General features: G+C 46.0%; 1 protein-coding gene across 1 annotated transcript in view; it reads left to right on the plus strand.

Annotated features, from left to right (window-relative positions):
* Nucleotides 1–17673, plus strand: part of CTHRC1 (collagen triple helix repeat containing 1) — a 125431-nt gene that overhangs the window by 73499 nt on the left and 34259 nt on the right. Inside the window, exon 2 of the mRNA XM_069220599.1 lies at nucleotides 7778–7999. Within this exon, the coding sequence (XP_069076700.1) occupies nucleotides 7778–7999 (222 nt within the window). The remainder of the gene's footprint in view (nucleotides 1–7777; nucleotides 8000–17673) is intronic.

Raw genomic sequence — 17673 nt, forward strand, 5'->3', positions numbered from 1 at the left:
CAAAGCTTTTTTTGTGCTGGAAGGTTGACTGAAAATAAAGCAAAGCAGCGCTTCACATTAGTTTGCATCAAGGGGATGTTCCATTGATGGGACAAGGCCATTCTCCTTCAACAGCCCATGGTTTTTGATGTAAATTCCAATCTACTAGCAATGGTCGAGAGGACTTTGCACCAAACAATAACACTTCTTTGAGGTAGGTGTTAAGAATGATCAATCTTAATGTTTCTCCACACTTTTCCGACTTCCCATTGTGCTACACTACACAGCACGCATCCAAAATGGGAAACGTTTTAAAGGTTTTTTAAGCATAGTGTTTTGTACAGAAAGGGTAAATCTCCAGTATAAAACCTACCTAGACATCACACATACACTTTTGCACCATGGTGCAAAGGTGTGTGTGGCGCTAGGCAGCCTGATTGTGTGCCAGCTCTAGGGAAGACAGCAGGTATGGCATATCTTAACGGATATGGGGTTGTCTTTCTCTCACCCAGCACAGCACCACTTCAGTTGCTGTGTTAGGTGACAGTATTTATAAGCTAACATTTTGTGCTGGGTTCGCATCACGGAAGAGACGCAAACTGGTGCGTAATGTTTATTTGAGCTTACTTTCCAAGTGATATATTGAGAAGGTCTATAACAGGCCGGAGAGGTAGAGCAGTGACTGTTCAATTGCTGGAATTGGGTGAGAGAGATCTGTGCCTGGTCCTGGTCTTCAGGGTTTCAGGAGGTGAAGGTTTACTTTGCATATAAGAGGACAGGTACCCCCTCCATTATGGTAAAGTTTGAAGATATTTCAAGATGAAGAGCCAGAACGAGGTACGCATTTGTTATGAATAAGAGCAGAAACAATATTGAAAAGAATGTCAATGGATATTGAAGAAATTAAGGCCCAGAGTTAAGAGGGCCTAGCGCCATTCTAATGCCACATTAGCGTCATTTTTTTACACTAATGTGGCATTGGAAGGCTAAAAACGCTGCACCATATTTACAAAGTGGCGCAATACTTGCATTGCGCCACTTTGTAACCCCTTGCACCACATTATGCCTGCGCCAGGCGTAACGAATGCAAGGGGGCATTCCAGCACTGGGGGCACGGGGTGTAAAATGGCACTAGGTGCAGCGCCACTTTTCATAAATATGCCCCTAAGTTTTTGGACAGTTAGAAACACAGAAAATAGTGCAGTAATTTGAGACCATAAAACAAATAAAAAGTGTGGCGACAACGCATGGATGAATCGATTTTCAAATCGATTTTCAAATGTAATTGCAACAAAATGGAAGAGTTAGGGCTTGAAGGAGGGATTCCTTGACAATTCTCTATAACAAAATAGGCTTGAGCGCAGACTGAAGAGCATGTAAGAGGGATCAGGAGTTGGAATTCGAGCATCTGAACACATGTAGGTTGGATATCATCGGAGCTAGTTGACCCCAAACTGGTTGAGATAAAGGTAGGACACAAAGCACCGGGCCTGCTTTTTACAGACTTAAAGGATAAGGATCTCGCCTACCTCTAAGGAGTGTCCGTGAAGACAATGCTACAAAGAGGGGATTAATGGAACTAATGAGGGATTGTCCAGAGGTGGCCATGCAATGAGCTCTGTTTTTCCACAGAGAGAGATTGTGGGAAGCTACGTACCTGGGCACAAAAAAGAGTCACGAAGAAATGACGGATCTTTTTGGCCGTGAGATTCATATCCGGATGGTATTATTTTCAGAATTCAGAGTGCTAGATTAATTTCAAAATGAAGTTCATTTAACAGATATCTGAAATGGAAATTATTTAGAGGATGTGAAGGTGTCTCTTGAGACTCTGTGGGAAATCAGAAGGAGGTTACATTTGTAGGGCTGTCTTCCCCACCCAAGTATGTGAAGTTTGAATGTTGAGTGCTGAGAATGATTGCTTCTTCTTCATCCCTTTTCATTGATCATGGCACAAACCCTTTGTTTGATGGATGGATGTTCCCACTTATCAATTCCTTTGCAGTATTCCTTATACCAATCCCCAGTGAGACAACTCCAACCCACTTCTTGCACTGATGGCACATTGGTGACCCAGGCTGTCTGCTAGTCCACACCTCTGCCAGTTTCACACTCCTAAGGTCTCTAAATGCTTCACCATTCCATTCACCAGCTCCCTCAGTACGTTCCTGCTATGCAGTTGCCCTACACCTTTTGTGCTATCATTTCTTATTATGTGCCTAAACTGCTCATTCGTATTCACTTAATTTAATCCTATCTCGTTCTCTTGTTCGCTGTCACCAAGCCCATAGTTCCTCACTCTGCCTCCTTCTCTTCCACTGTCATGTTCAAGTGCTTAACCAGCTTTTCTAGTCCACTTTACTTTAGCCCTCTCACTGACATCCTCCTTCATTCTCCATACACCTGTTCTTCTGCACTCTTCAGGCTCAGGAAACCATTAATCCCTCTCATGTTATCTCCTCCCAGTTCACTTGCACCCTAAGCTCACTACCACCATTCTTTGCCTCTCTCCTTGTGTGACTGTTGCCCCTAGTCAAGGGAATCCATCACAAATCTGCCTCTTTGTTCATGAGTGGGAGCAAGGACTCCACCCATTAGCAAATAACAGTGTCTTTTCAGAGTGTCCAAAACTAACCTGAATATAGAACTGACTCCGTGCCTGTGGCCCTGTGGTGTGATCGTGACACCGCAAAGTCGACGCCGCATGCCTTGATTCCTTGACCCTGCCGTTTTGTAAGGAACTACAATTGTGAAGGGTGATAACCTGAAACCGGTCCCAGGATGCTTGTTTCTGGGTCCAGGGAGGACCTGGCCTGGCAGTTCAAGCTGGACTGTTCCCATGGGGAACAGAGCAAAGACTGATTTGCATATGGCTGGGTCCAAACTGGAGGGCATAGTGAGCAAAAGAATTGATGGACTGAACCCAGATCTGTGACTACGGGTGAGTGTTTGATTGATTCCGCATACCATCCATCATTTGTGTTTGTTTGCTTTTGTTGCCCTGAGTGCGCCAGATATGTCCAGACATGTGTCCCGGCTCACTGTGCCACTGGATTCAAGCTAGACTGGCCAATGAAGGATGATACCCTGATACCGGTGCCAGGATGCTTGTTTCCGGTCCAGGGAGGACCTCGTCTGGCAGTTCGGGCTGGACAAAGACTGATTTGCATATGGCTGGGTCCAGACTGGGGTGGCACGGTGATCAAAATAATTGATGGATTAAACCTAGATCTATGACTTTGGGGGAATGTTTGATTGATTGTACATTCCGTCCATCATTTGTGTGTGTTTACTTTTAGAAAGTGGGAATTTTTGTGCCTATCCATTCTGTGCCTCTGCCTGTCTGTGGAATACATGTCTGGGTCAGGATGACAGTTAGGCTGTTTGTGAATTCACTCTAGAAAGTCACACAAAGGGAGCTGAGGTGTGCCCTGCATATCCCGAGGGGTCTTCCTGGAGGAGCTGATACTGGCACCTGAATGGGGCTGTGTCTGTCCTTACACAAAGCAGTTTCCAACTCCCTGGAGTGTGTCTGGGGCCAGAGCGGGAAAGGCAGGGTCTTGTGCACTACAAAAACTTTGTAATTTGCCTACCTCAAAGGCATACATGAGTATCAGTATTGGGCCTCTGAGACCACAACTTCAGAACCCTTCTGAACTGAGAATATTCTGCCAGGAAGAAGAGCTGGATGCTGTAGGATGGACTGCCACTATGCCTGTTGCTTTGCTGTGCTGGCCAGCTGCTCGCTGCTTCTGTCCTGGGAGTGAAAGGACCGTACTTTGCTTTCTACATCCTGCTTTGCAAGGTTCTCTGAGGGCTTCAACTGAGCCTGCCTCCTGTCAGCACCTGGACTTTCTAACTGAGAGTCCTGACTTGCCAAGTAGTGCCAAATCCAGTTCCTGGGCCCTTGGAAGTGAGTTCTGGTGAAACCCAGAAGGAACCAGTGCATCGACTCCAGAGCAACTTCTGAACCAGCGCTGCTGTCTGACCCCGTGCCGCTGCCTGCACCAGGATCAATGGTCTCCGCTGAGTGCTACAACCGCTTCTGACGCTGCAGGCCCAACGCCACTGCAGTGTCTCCAAAGTCTCTCCACAGCGTGAGTTCATAGTACCATGTCCCCGACATCCGGGACACACGACTCTGACCCTACCGCAGCAGCTATGGCCCTGTGGTGTGATTGTGACACCGCGAAGTCAACACCACACATCTTGACCTGCTGGATTCATCGACCCCGCTGCATCGTAAGGAACAGACACCTCACCACTGACGCCACATCACCGCTCCTACAACCGTAAGGAACTGAAGCCTCACCTCCTCAGTAGTAGTATGGAACTGACGCTGTACAGGCTCCAGTGACACCTCACCTCCCCGACTCCGTGCAACCTCTTTGCTTCCTCGTTTTCCAAGGTACTGTACCTGGGGATCCGTGCCACTCTGTGACTGGCCCTTATACCCCCGCAAGCGGCGCCGGACTGTTGGGAACGACTTCATCAATGACGTTGTGATAGTCCCAGTTGGAGCTATTGTGTTTCTAATCACTTTTATTGCACTGCACACATTGGTAAAAATAAAATGGCAATGAAATCTTTTCATTACCAATTTATTTTTGCCTGCGTGGCTCCCACCTGGTGGGGGGTGGGGGGTGACGCTCCCCTGCCAACAAGAGGAAACTGCCACTGTCGGGCAGGCACCAATCTCAAGGGGAGAGGAGCTGCCTCCAGAACTAGTTCAAAGTGACCACAAGGGAGGGACTGCTCGTTTTCCTGGTCACACCATGGTCACAAAGGCTCTGCATAAGGAAAGAAGGTTTCTATCATCTTGGATTTCGGCAGAGAGGGGCACTGTGGGATTGTTTGCAGAAGGGCACAGGAACTACTGCATAAATGGGTAAGGTTACCCCTGGGAGCTTTTTCTCTTTTGGATAGGGTGGGGCCAGGAGTCAGCCCCACCCACAGGCTAGTGCCAGGCATAAATATGGCGCCCCTGGGCAACCCCTTAAGAGCACTACTTGACCCGTGGAAGAGAAAAGAAGGACTGTATCAGCTGTTGAGGCCTGTGAGAAGAACCCACTTTAAGTTACATCTGTCTGCTCTGTGCTATAGCTACCAGGGGTTGAGGTTATGTCACGGAAACGTTTATTGGACCTAACAAGACTAGTGACCTAATTACTTGTCATAGACTACCATCCACTCCAACGAATAATCCACTTTTGCATGAGAAAGGTCCCAGATCTTTCATTTTGTGGGGTTCATTCCTAATTTTCTATGGCACTGTCTCTAAGATCCAAGTTTTTTAATGGTTGTTGCCTGCAATTCATAAACCTTTGGTCTTTTCACTACCACTGTTGCTTTTCAGCATTAAATTATAGCACCTACTCAATATCATGACCCAGGGGTTGACCCACTCTGCCAACGTTGCAAAGCTTAAACAGTTTTGGGCCAGTGTATGAATATTTGCACCAATGCAGCACAACTTTGCATAGAGTTTTGCACCAATCAACCACTGCAAAAATCGTATATTTGCAGTGGGTGGTTGGCATCAAATTTCCATGCACCAGTGAAAATGTATGTCTAATGTTCGAAATGTAATACATTTCTAGGCTACTGAATTGGGGAAGCTTCTGGTGGTGCTTTGGGCAAAATTACTCTTATTTCGTGCAACGCAGCACAGCAGCCAAAAGTTTCTGCGTTGTGTGAAAGGGGGAGAGCTGGACAGCACCTTCCCTACTAAGGTATTCCACTGCTGCACTCTTTCGAATCGCTGGAGCTCAGTTAGGCTGCCTTCTGCCACACAAATGCAAAGTACTGATAAATCTGGCCCTTCATCTGGAAGTTATCTGTGTTACGTGTAGGCTTGGCCTTGTCACCAACGCTCTTTAACTGTTCCATAGCCTAAATAACCAGCATTCTGGGTACCCACAACATTGGCTAACTGATGAAGGCAGATGACATTATGGGGCATATTTATACTCTGTTTGCGCCGAATGTGAGTCAACATTTTTGACGCACATTCGGCGCAAACCGTGCACCATATTTAAACTTTGACACCCGAGCCCGCGGACGGCAAAATTCCTCTGTGTGCGTAATTTTTTGGATGCGGGATACTGCCTTGCGTTAATGACATGCAAGGTAGGCGTTCCCGCCCAAAAAATGACTTTAAGGCCTGTGCGCCTTATTTATATTCCTGCGTCATTTTGACGCACAGGAGGGGGCAGCCTTAAAAAACGGCGCACAGTCTGATGTGTGCCGTTTTTTAACGCCTGGGTCAGGGCAGGTGTTAAGGGACCTGTGGGCTTACTTCCATGGTCTCTGACCATGGAAGGAGTCCAGAGGTCCCCTTCCCTGCCCCCAGGGACACCCCCTGCTACCCTTGCGCACCCCAGGAGGACACCCATGGATGGGGGGCCCCATCCTAGGTAAGTACAGGTAAGTATTTTTTTTCTAAAGTGGCATGGGGGGCCTAATTTGGGCCCCCTACATGCCACTGTGCCCAATGACCATGCCCAGTGGACAGAAGTCCCCTGGGCATGGCCATTGGGCAAGGGGGCATGACTCCTGTCTTTGCTAAGACAGGAGTCATTTCAATGGGGGTTGTGCGTCAAAAAATGGCACAAGGCCGGTTTGAGGCATGATTTTTGCCTCAAACCTGACTTACACCATTTTTTGATGCACAACCCCCATTTTCCCCTATGCCGGCGCTGCCTGGTTTGAGTCATTTTTTTTTACTCTGACCAGTCCACAGCGCCAGCTAACATCATTCCTTAAAAAAGGTGCCCGCATAGTGCGCAGGAATGGCGTTAGCCGGCGGTAAAAAAATTTACGCAAACCAGCGCCGGCGCTGGTTTGCATCAAAAAGCATAAATATGGGCCTATGTTCTTGTCAGATTCAGGGCACCTTCCAAAAAGTTTCTCTACCTACTGCAACTTCGACATTGAACGCAGAAAACCTGACAGTTTAAATGGAGAGAAGTCTGAAATATCGCTCACTGGCCCTGTCGAGACAGCCTTACTGCCCATAGCTTGGTCTGAAACAGTGAGCTCCTACTAAAAGAAAGATCACACTTTAAACTCTCCTGCTTGCCTTTCAAGCAGTCGTCCATGGTCTACCAACCAACATGTTCTCGCAGTACAGCCAGCCCAACAAAATACAAGACATACGGAAGACTCTCTTCATGTGCCAGTCTCCTCTTTGTGGAATACACTACCTATACAGTTCAGAGTCATAAGTTACTTTGTCAAAGTCAGATGTTCACCAAAATCCACCTCTTCAGCCTGCGGTAAGGCTGACTCCACTCCATGAGGTAATACTGAAAATTAGGAGCTAAGCTTAATTTTAGAGTTTAAGGGTGGGCAGTGGTAAAGGGAGGGTGGCAGTAAAAAAAAAAACATGGGGGTATTTACCTCAAATATACTTACTTTGTGTGGTAAAGACATGCGTAAAGGCTGCATGAAAATGGCATGTGTGGTAATTGCATGGACTGTGAAGGCATTCCTTCGGATCTGTACAACGTCTTGTCAAAGTGGCCGTACAATACTTCCTGAATGTAAAATAAATTACTCTGTGGACCATTTACCACCACATTGACAAAACATAATATTGCCATAAGTGTCCAATTGTGAAACATAACCTCTCTTCCCTAGTCTATTGTTACCAGTTAATATATGACTCAGCCATTGTGTGTTACTCTGTATCCTCAAAGAATGTTCACTCATGTGAAGTAGTACCTTTAAATCATGTTTACTAGCCAGAGTACCAAACAAGCATTCTAAGTATTAAAATATTTGTTCTTCTTTGCAGCTCAATGGACTATGTATGCAAGGGCCTGGCGGTTTGCCAGGACGGGATGGTACTCCTGGGGTTAATGGGATTCCTGGCACCCCTGGGGTTCCTGGCCGTGATGGGATAAGAGGAGAAAAAGGAGAATGCATAAGGGAGAGCATCACTGAATCCTGGACCCCCAACTTCAAACAGTGCGCTTGGAACTCGCTCAACTACGGCATCGACCTGGGAAAAATTGCAGTAAGTGAAGCAATATCAATTTAGAAACCGATACCGATTAAAAAAAACATGTGAGCTACTTGTGGGCTTTTCACCAAAAACAAAAATAAAAATACATGGATAAAAAACATAGGGCCATATTTATAGTGCCCTAGTGCCACTTTGCATCACATTAAAGTCATTGTTTTTTATGTTAATGTGACCCAACGAGGCCGAAATCTCAGCGCCTTATTTACAGGGTGGTGCAATGCATGCATTGAGCCACTCTGTAACCCTTTGCGCTACATTATGCCTATGCAAAGGAGGCGTTCCCCCGTTAGGGGACCAGAAAAATGGCATAAGAAGATCTATGAGATTTCCATACGCATTTTTTTACGGCACTTTTAACACCTGCCCAAGAGCAGGCATTAAAAGGGGGCTTCCATTCTTTAGAATGGGGCCCTATGTACTCTGCAGGAGTAGCGCCAATATTTTGGCGTCATCTGCAGAGTACATCAATAGCGTCACATTGAATGACGCTATTGCCCCCACCCTGTGCCATGGTGCATTGTATTTTAAATACGACGCACACATGGTGGCGGTAGGGGGTGCTAAGGGGCACAGGGAAAGTGGCGCTGCACTCGGTGCAGCACCACTTCCCATACATTTGCCTCATAATATCATAGTAACTGGAGAACTCTACAAAAACGTAGCATCCATATTTGTACCCTGCAGATGGCAGGTCTCAGGAGGCCAAACATTTAATTAAGAACGAATGAGACCAAAATGCACTTAATGCTATTCTGTGCCCCACGTTGGATGCATGGTAAAACACATGAGTTAATAATGCTGCAGTTATTTAAATTCCAATCTTGAAGAGACAATTTAAATCATTTTTAAGACATGATTATATGGCTGTCAGGGTAAAATAAACAAATGACCAAGTGCCATGGTTGTTAGTTCTTCGAATCTACTTTCATATTTGAAGCTGGAGGACATGACTTATGAGGTTCAGTTTCTTGGAAACAGTTGAATTCAAGCAAAAAGATTCTTAGGTACTGAGGATAAATTTCATTCTAGGCATTTATCTGTATCTGACGTATGCGGCTGTTACATTACTACAGGGTTTACAATTGTTGATTTGATTATACAGATGGATGCATCATCTCACAGCTCCCGTCCATAATATCTAGGGGCAGATTTAAGAGCCCGTAGTATCACTTTAGCTCCGCCATAGTGTCATTTATTTTACAATAGGGCGGCGCTAAAGTGGCATTTTCCATGCGCCATATTCACAAAGTAGGTCACTGCATGCATGGTGCCACTTTGTAAACCCTTGCGCCACGTTATGCCTGCGCCAGGCATAATGTATGCAAGGGGGACGTTCCCCCATTAGAGGTGTCCAAAAAACGGTGCAAGAAAATCTAAGAGATTTGCTTGCACCATTTTTTCAGCACTTTTAATGCCTGCTCAGAGCAGGCACTAAACCTCTGCAGGAGTAGCGCCAACATTATGGCTCTACTCCTGCAGAATACATCAATAGCGTAAAAAAAAGTACACTATTGCTTTTACCCTGCGCTAAATACGGCGCACACATGGTGGCGGTTGGGGGGTGCTAAGGGGTGCAAGGAAAGTGGAGCTACACTAGTTTCAGCACCACTTTTCTGTAATCTGCCCCTAGTTTATGACTCGGGTGCTGAGATCACTGCAGACGCTTCTTGCTCTCTTGCACTTGAAGGTGTCCTTTGGTAGGACTTCTCTCCACAGGCCCTCTTTATACCCACAAGTGTGAAGGATTCGGGCAAGTCCACATTGAAAACTTTGATATTTTCCTGGATCATTCATTGCTACAAGCTTCATAACATCTTCACCTCTGATGGGATTCATGCTCACTTTACCAGAGCTGAGGCCACTCCTATAACTTTTGTAAATACATAAATATCTGCTTTAAAACTGCCTGTCAGGTTAAGTATTCCCACCTTCCCCTTGATCGCTTTGAAATCTGTCCATGTACATTGCTAATAGAGTTAGGTTGTTGAGTCATGCAAGGCTTGACCTTGGTTCTTGCCTGCTCCTTATCTCATTGGAACTGATATGTGAAAATAGAGAGGATCAACGCATCCTTCCAATCCTTTTCTCCCCTAATTCAGTTTTAAAGACATGACAATGAAAGCATTATCTCTGCTCATGTAAAAGAAGCATTGGCAAAGCCAAGAGGTCTAGTGATGTCTAACAGTCTTTTGATTTTGGCAATTCTTGTTTTTTTTGGTCCTCATTCACCAACTGAGAAGGGTTTTTTTTCAGAGAGGTTTTGCTCTTCTATTTCTCAGCGTGCCTGGGACCCCCAGTCTTGCCTCAATTCCCACCTTCCTTCAGTTCTACTGCCTACTTCAAGAGCAGACCATTGCTTCCAGCAGGTCGTGTAATCATTAGAACAGGCAAGTTATATAGGAATAGATCTGCCTCGCTACTGATTCACCCGTCGTTTCAATGGATTCCAAAACCTATTTTTCTTATTATCTTCTCTAGAAACCAATTTAAATTATATAGTAGTGAGTCCTTCCACTCTATTAAAAGAGGGGGGAAAAGACTGTTCCACTTCTTACAAATCTCTCTCCTGGCCAATAATAAAATATAAAATGAAAATGTCACTTACCCAGTGTACATCTGTTCGTGGCATCAGTCGCAGTAGATTCGCATGTTCTGCAATAGCTCGCCATCTGGTGTTGGGCCGGAGTGTTACAAGTTGTTTTTCTTCGAAGAAGTCTTTCGAGTCACGGGACCGAGTGACTCCTCCTTTTGTCTCCATTGCGCATGGGCGTCGACTCCATCTTCGATTGTTTTTCCCCGCAGAGGGTGAGGTAGGAGTTGAATTGTAGTAATAGTGCCCATGCAATGGAGTGACTAAGTATGCACCTATTTAAGGTTGAGATGACACATATATAAATAATTGAAGGTAACTTCCAAACTGCTACAGGCTCCCGGGGAGGCGGGTGGGCACATGCGAATCTACTGCGACTGATGCCACGAACAGATGTACACTGGGTAAGTGACATTTTCAGTTCGATGGCATCTGTCGCTGTAGATACGCATGTTCTGCATAGACTAGTAAGCAGTTATTTCCCCAAAAGCGGTGGATCAGCCTGTAGGAGTGGAAGTAGTCTGAAATAATGTTCTTAATACAGCTTGACCTACTGTGGCTTGTTGTGCGGATAACACGTCTACACAGTAGTGCTTGGTGAATGTGTGAGGCGTAGACCATGTGGCTGCCTTACATATTTCTTGCATTGGGATGTTTCCTAGAAAGGCCATGGTAGCACCTTTCTTTCTGGTTGAGTGTGCCCTTGGTGTAATGGGCAGCTGTCGTTTAGCTTTAAGGTAGCAGATTTGGATGCATTTAACTATCCATCTGGCTATACCTTGTTTTGAGATTGGGTTTCCTGCATGAGGTTTTTGAAATGCAATAAAGAGTTGTTTAGTCTTTCTGATGTTTTTTGTTCTGTCAATGTAATACATCAATGCTCTTTTGACATCTAATGTATGTAGTGCCCTTTCAGCTACGGTATCTGGCTGTGGAAAGAACACTGGAAGTTCCACTGTTTGATTCAGATGGAACGGTGAAATAACCTTTGGCAAAAATTTAGGATTGGTCCTTAGGACGACTTTATTTTTGTGTAGTTGTATAAAAGGTTCCTGTATTGTAAACGCCTGAATCTCGCTTACTCTTCTTAGGGAAGTAATGGCGATGAGAAATGCCACCTTCCAGGTTAGGAACTGTATGTCGCAGGAGTGCATGGGTTCAAAAGGTGGACCCATAAGTCTAGTTAGGACAACATTTAGGTTCCATGAAGGAACAGGTAGTGTTCTTGGTGGTATAATTCTCCTAAGGCCCTCCATGAATGCTTTAATGACTGGTATCTTATATAGGGAAGTTGAATAGGTAGTCTGCAGGTATGCAGATATTGCTGCAAGGTGTATTTTAATGGAAGAGAAAGCTAGGTTAGATTTTTGTAAGTGAAGCAAGTAACCCACTACATGTTCTGGAGTTGTGTGTAATGGTTGTATTTGATTAATATGGCAGTAGCAAACAAACCTCTTCCATTTACTTGCATAACAGTGCCTGGTGGATGGCCTTCTGGCTTGTTTTATGACTTCCATACATTCTTTGGTAAGTTGTAAGTGCCCGAATTCTAGGATTTCAGGAGCCAGATTGCTAGATTCAGCGATGCTGGATCTGGGTGTCTGATCTTTTGGTTGTGCTGTGTCAACAGATCTGGCCTGTTGGGCAATTTGATGCAGGGTACTACTGATAGGTCTAGCAGCGTTGTGTACCAGGGTTGCCTTGCCCAAGTTGGTGCTATCAATATGAGTTTGAGTTTGCTTTGACTGAGTTTGTTTACCAGGTAAGGAAGGAGAGGGAGAGGAGGAAAAGCGTAAGCAAATATCCCTGACCAGTTCATCCATAGGGCATTGCCTTGGGATTGTTTGTGTGGGTATCTGGATGCGAAGTTTTGGCATTTTGCGTTCTCCTTTGTCGCAAACAAGTCTATCTGAGGTGTTCCCCAGAGTTTGAAATAAGTGTTCAGAATTTGGGGGTGAATTTCCCATTCGTGGACCTGTTGATGATCTCGAGAGAGATTGTCTGCGAGTTGATTTTGGATCCCTGGTATAAACTGTGCTATTAGGCGAATTTGGTTGTGAATTGCCCAATGCCAAATTTTTTGTGCTAGCAGGCTTAACTGCGTGGAGTGCGTCCCCCCCTGCTTGTTTAGATAATACATTGTTGTCATGTTGTCTGTTTTGACGAGAATGTATTTGTGAACTATTATTGGTTGGAAGGCTTTTAGTGCTTGAAAAACTGCTAGAAGTTCTAGGTGATTGATATGCAGTTTTGTTTGATGTACGTTCCATTGTCCTTGTATGCTGTGTTGATCGAGGTGTGCTCCCCACCCTGTCATGGAAGCATCTGTTGTTACTACGTATTGTGGCACTGGGTCTTGGAAAGGCCGCCCCTTGTTTAAATTTATGTTGTTCCACCACAGAAGCGAGAGGTAAGTTTGGCGGTCTATTAACACCAGATCTAGAAGGTGACCCTGTGCTTGAGACCACTGTGATGCTAGGCATTGTTGTAAGGGCCTCATGTGCAGTCTTGCGTTTGGGACAATGGCTATGCATGAAGACATCATGCCTAGGAGTTGTAATACCATCTTTGCCTGTATCTTTTGTGTTGGATACATGCGTTGTATGATGGTGTTGAAATTTTGAATTCTTTGTGGACTTGGAGTGGCTACTCCCTTTGATGTGTCTATTATGGCTCCTAGGTATTGTTGTACCTTGCGCGGCAGAATGTTGGATTTTGTAAAGTTGACTGTGAACCCGAGTTTGAAGAGGGTTTGTATGATCTGATTTGTGTGATTTGAGCACTGTATGAACGAATGGGCCTTGATTAGCCAGTCGTCCAAATATGGGAACACATGTATTTGCTGCCTTCTTATGTGTGCAGCGACTACCGCTAGACATTTGGTAAAGACTCTTGGTGCGGTTGTTAATCCGAAAGGCAGTACCTTGAATTGGTAATGTATTCCTTTGAATACAAATCTTAGGTATTTCCTGTGCGATGGGTGTATTGGTATATGGAAATAAGCATCCTTGAGGTCTAAAGTTGCCATGTAGTCGTGTAGTTTTAGCAATGGCAATACTTCTTGTAGTGTGACCATGTGGAAGTGGTCTGATTTGATGAAAGTGTTTACTACTCTGAGGTCTAGGATTGGTCTCAGTGTTTTGTCCTTCTTTGGTATCAGAAAGTACAGTGAGTAAACTCCTGTGTTTATTTGTGTGTTTGGCACTAATTCGATTGCATTCTTTTGCAATAGTGCCTGCACTTCTATCTCCAGGAGATTGGAATGGTGTGTTGTTAAATTTTGTGCTTTTGGTGGTATGTTTGGAGGGAATTGTAGAAATTCTATGCAATAACCATGTTGGATAATTGCTAGAACCCAAGTGTCTGTAGTGAGTTTCTCCCATGCTTTGTAAAAATGACCTATTCTTCCCCCCACTGGTGTTGTGTGGAGGGGGTGAGTGACATGTGAGTCACTGTTTAGTAGTAGGGGTTTTGGGGCTTTGGAATCTTCCTCTATTTCTAGGGAATTGCCCTCCTCTATATTGTCCCCGAAAACCTCCTCTATACTGTCCCTGGTAACTGGACGGTGTGGCTTGTGAGGTGCTGGCTTGTGTGCTTTGACCCCGAAACCCCCCTCGAAAGGGCGTTTTACGGAATGTGCTGTAATTCCCTCTGCTCTGCGGGGAGTAGAGTGCGCCCATGGCTTTGGCAGTGTCCGTATCTTTTTTGAGTTTCTCAATCGCTGTGTCCACTTCTGGACCGAACAGTTCTTTTTCATTAAAAGGCATATTGAGAACTGCTTGTTGAATCTCTGGTTTAAATCCAGACGTTCGGAGCCATGCATGCCTTCTGATAGTTACAGATGTATTAATTGTCCGTGCAGCTGTATCTGCAGCGTCCATGGAGGAGCGGATCTGGTTGTTGGAAATGGTCTGTCCCTCCTCAACCACTTGTTTTGCCCTATTTTGTAAGTCCTTGGGCAGATGTTCAATGAGATGCTGCATCTCATCCCAATGGGCTCTGTCATAGCGCGCAAGAAGTGCCTGGGAGTTCGCGATGCGCCACTGGTTTGCAGCTTGTGCTGCGACTCTTTTACCAGCTGCATCGAACTTGCGGCTTTCTTTATCTGGGGGTGGTGCATCTCCAGATGTGTGAGAGTTGGCCCTCTTCCTAGCTGCTCCTACAATGACAGAGTCTGGTGGCAGCTGTGTAGTGATGAAAACCGGGTCCGTAGGAGGCGGCTTATACTTCTTTTCCACCCTTGGTGTGATTGCCCTACTTTTGACCGGCTCCTTAAAGATGTCTTTTGCGTGCCGGAGCATACCAGGGAGCATAGGCAGGCTTTGGTATGAGCTGTGGGTGGAGGAGAGTGTGTTGAATAAGAAATCATCCTCGACCTGTTCTGAGTGGAGGCTTACGTGGTGAAATTGTGCTGCTCTAGCCACCACTTGAGAGTACGCGGTGCTGTCTTCTGGTGGAGATGGCTTTGTAGGGTATGCCTCCGGACTGTTATCTGACACTGGGGCGTCGTATAAGTCCCATGCGTCCTGATCTTGGTCACCCTGGCTCATGGTGGTGTGAGCTGGGGAGTGTGATGGAGTTTGTCCTGGTGAAACGTTAATCACGGGCGGAGGAGAGGGTGGTGGCGTAACTCTTTTCACCACTTTTGGTTGTGGTGTTTGTTCCGTCTGGAACTCCAACCTTCTCTTTCTCCTAATGGGAGGAAGGGTGCTTATTTTTCCTGTCCCCTGCTGAATGAAGATACGCTTTTGCGTATGGTCCACATCAGTTGCTTGTAGCTCTTCCTCAAACCTATGCTTCTGCATTTGGGAGGTTAGCGAGTGCTCTTCTGTATAAGAGCCTGAAGCTGGGTCTCTTGCAGTTTGTTTCGGCATCGAAACTTTGTCTGCGTGTTTTTTCGGCTCCGAGGTGACTTTTTTCCTTTTCGGGGCCGAAACCTCTCGGCGTCGATCTGTTTCGGTGCCGCTGTCTCGGCGTCGAGCCGTGTCCACACCGGCATCTCGGTGTCGAGGCTTGTCTCCAGCACTTTCTCGGTCCCGAGAAGGCTGCGTGCCGGTGTCTCGACCGGAGTCGGACGATCTCGGCACTGTTTGGGCCTTTTTCGGTGCCGACGGTCGGTCACCGAATTTATGGGTCGAGCCATGGCCTGGTGGCAGTGGCGTCCCCTGGGCCTTGTAAATGTTTCTCTGTGTGGTTTTCGACGTCTTACTCACGGTTTGTGTATCGTCGAATCCTTCGGAGTCTGAGTCTTGGATCGAGAAGGTACCTTCCTCTTCCTGTTCCTCGAACTCCCGGTGGGCTGTCGGTGCGGACGCCATCTGAAGTCTTCTGGCTCGACGGTCTCGGAGTGTTTTTCGGGACCGGAACGCACGACAGGCCTCGCAGGTGTCTTCGCTGTGCTCAGGTGACAGGCACAGGTTGCAGACCAAGTGTTGGTCTGTGTAGGGGTATTTATTGTGGCATTTGGGGCAGAAACGGAACGGGGTCCGTTCCATCGGCGTTCTTCAGCACGCGGTCGGGCCGACCAGGCCCCGACGGAGGATCGAAAAACTACCCCGAAGGGCACCGGAGCTCTTCGATCTTCGATGCGGTGTGAAATCTAAGTACGCCGATCCCGAACGCAACAATACCGACGAAAATCTTCCGAAATTAACTATTTTTTCCGTTCCGAAACTCGGAGCGACAGGAACACGTCCGAACCCGATGGCGGAAAAAAAACAATCGAAGATGGAGTCGACGCCCATGCGCAATGGAGACAAAAGGAGGAGTCACTCGTCCCGTGACTCGAAAGACTTCTTCGAAGAAAAACAACTTGTAACACTCCGGCCCAACACCAGATGGCGAGCTATTGCAGAACATGCGTATCTACAGCGACAGATGCCATCGAACTAATAGTTTTGCTTCATCGCTCTTCCTCGCCGGTGAATCGTACAAACACCCAAAAATTACTGTCCGTGTGCTTACCTCAAAGCTTACTTGTAAAATCTCACTTATTGCTTCACCAACCTTCTCTCAAAATGTCCCGAGCTGGGGACATTCCACGAACATATGGAGATCATCGGTGGTCATCAACCCACATTATATACAACTAACCACCGAGTCATGCTTCATTCTGGAAAGTCTTGCTGGTGACCAAAAAACTCTATGGACAGTAAACAAATGATTTCTCCTTAGAGCAGCGGGTTTAACTGTATTATATAAAAGAGACATAGATACTTGCCATAACTTCTTCAACTGAGCTCCCGGTAATCGTTCCCTCCAAATTTCTTCTGGGAGGGTAAATTCACCCTCCGCACTCTCCGTTATCAGCCAATACTATATTGCCACTTCTTTCTTTAAAGGGATTGATGTATTAAGTTGATCCTCCATATCGTTCGAGCCCCCTAGCACCTCCTTCACACTTTTTGCCCAACTTGTTATCTGGAGGTATTTACACTTAAAGAGTTTACCCCCTGTCTCCCTATTCAGATTTTCATATGACCGTATTTCCCCGTTGTACCAAAATGGTTCCAGTCTACAAGACCTGCCTCCTTCAAAGGGGCGGCTAAGATGTCATTAGTCCAGACTGGAGAGCCTGGTGAATCCCAGATGGGAGCATTCCCACTGTTGTATGGCAGGTTTGTGGCCCTCCTCACCTCATACCAAAGCCTTGCTGCATCTTGGAGCACCTTGAATCTCACTTTCTTGAAAATATTTGGGTCTCCAAATTTATATAAATAACCTGCCTGCCCTCCACCATTTATCTCTGTCATTACTTTAAATATCTTCCCCAACTCTGAACAACCAGGCTCATTCAGCAACTCCTTTGCATTTTTAAAAAAGAATGCCCATGCATAACTTTGCACGTCTGGTAAAGCCAGCCCCCTTTTCTCTTTCTTTCTTCTCAACTTTTTCCAGGCAATGCGGACACCTTTTGCAGCCCAAATAAAGCTACTAATTTTCCCCTGAAGCCTCTCTAAGAATTTCCTATTAAATATTAACGGGACTGAATTGAAGAGGAATGTAAACTTGGGTGGAATTGCCATCTTGATTAAGTTCACCCGACCCCCGATAGTAAGACGGCGATTCATCCAAC

The sequence above is a fragment of the Pleurodeles waltl genome, chromosome 2_2 (assembly GCF_031143425.1).
Source record: "Pleurodeles waltl isolate 20211129_DDA chromosome 2_2, aPleWal1.hap1.20221129, whole genome shotgun sequence".
Lineage (NCBI taxonomy): Eukaryota > Metazoa > Chordata > Amphibia > Caudata > Salamandridae > Pleurodeles > Pleurodeles waltl.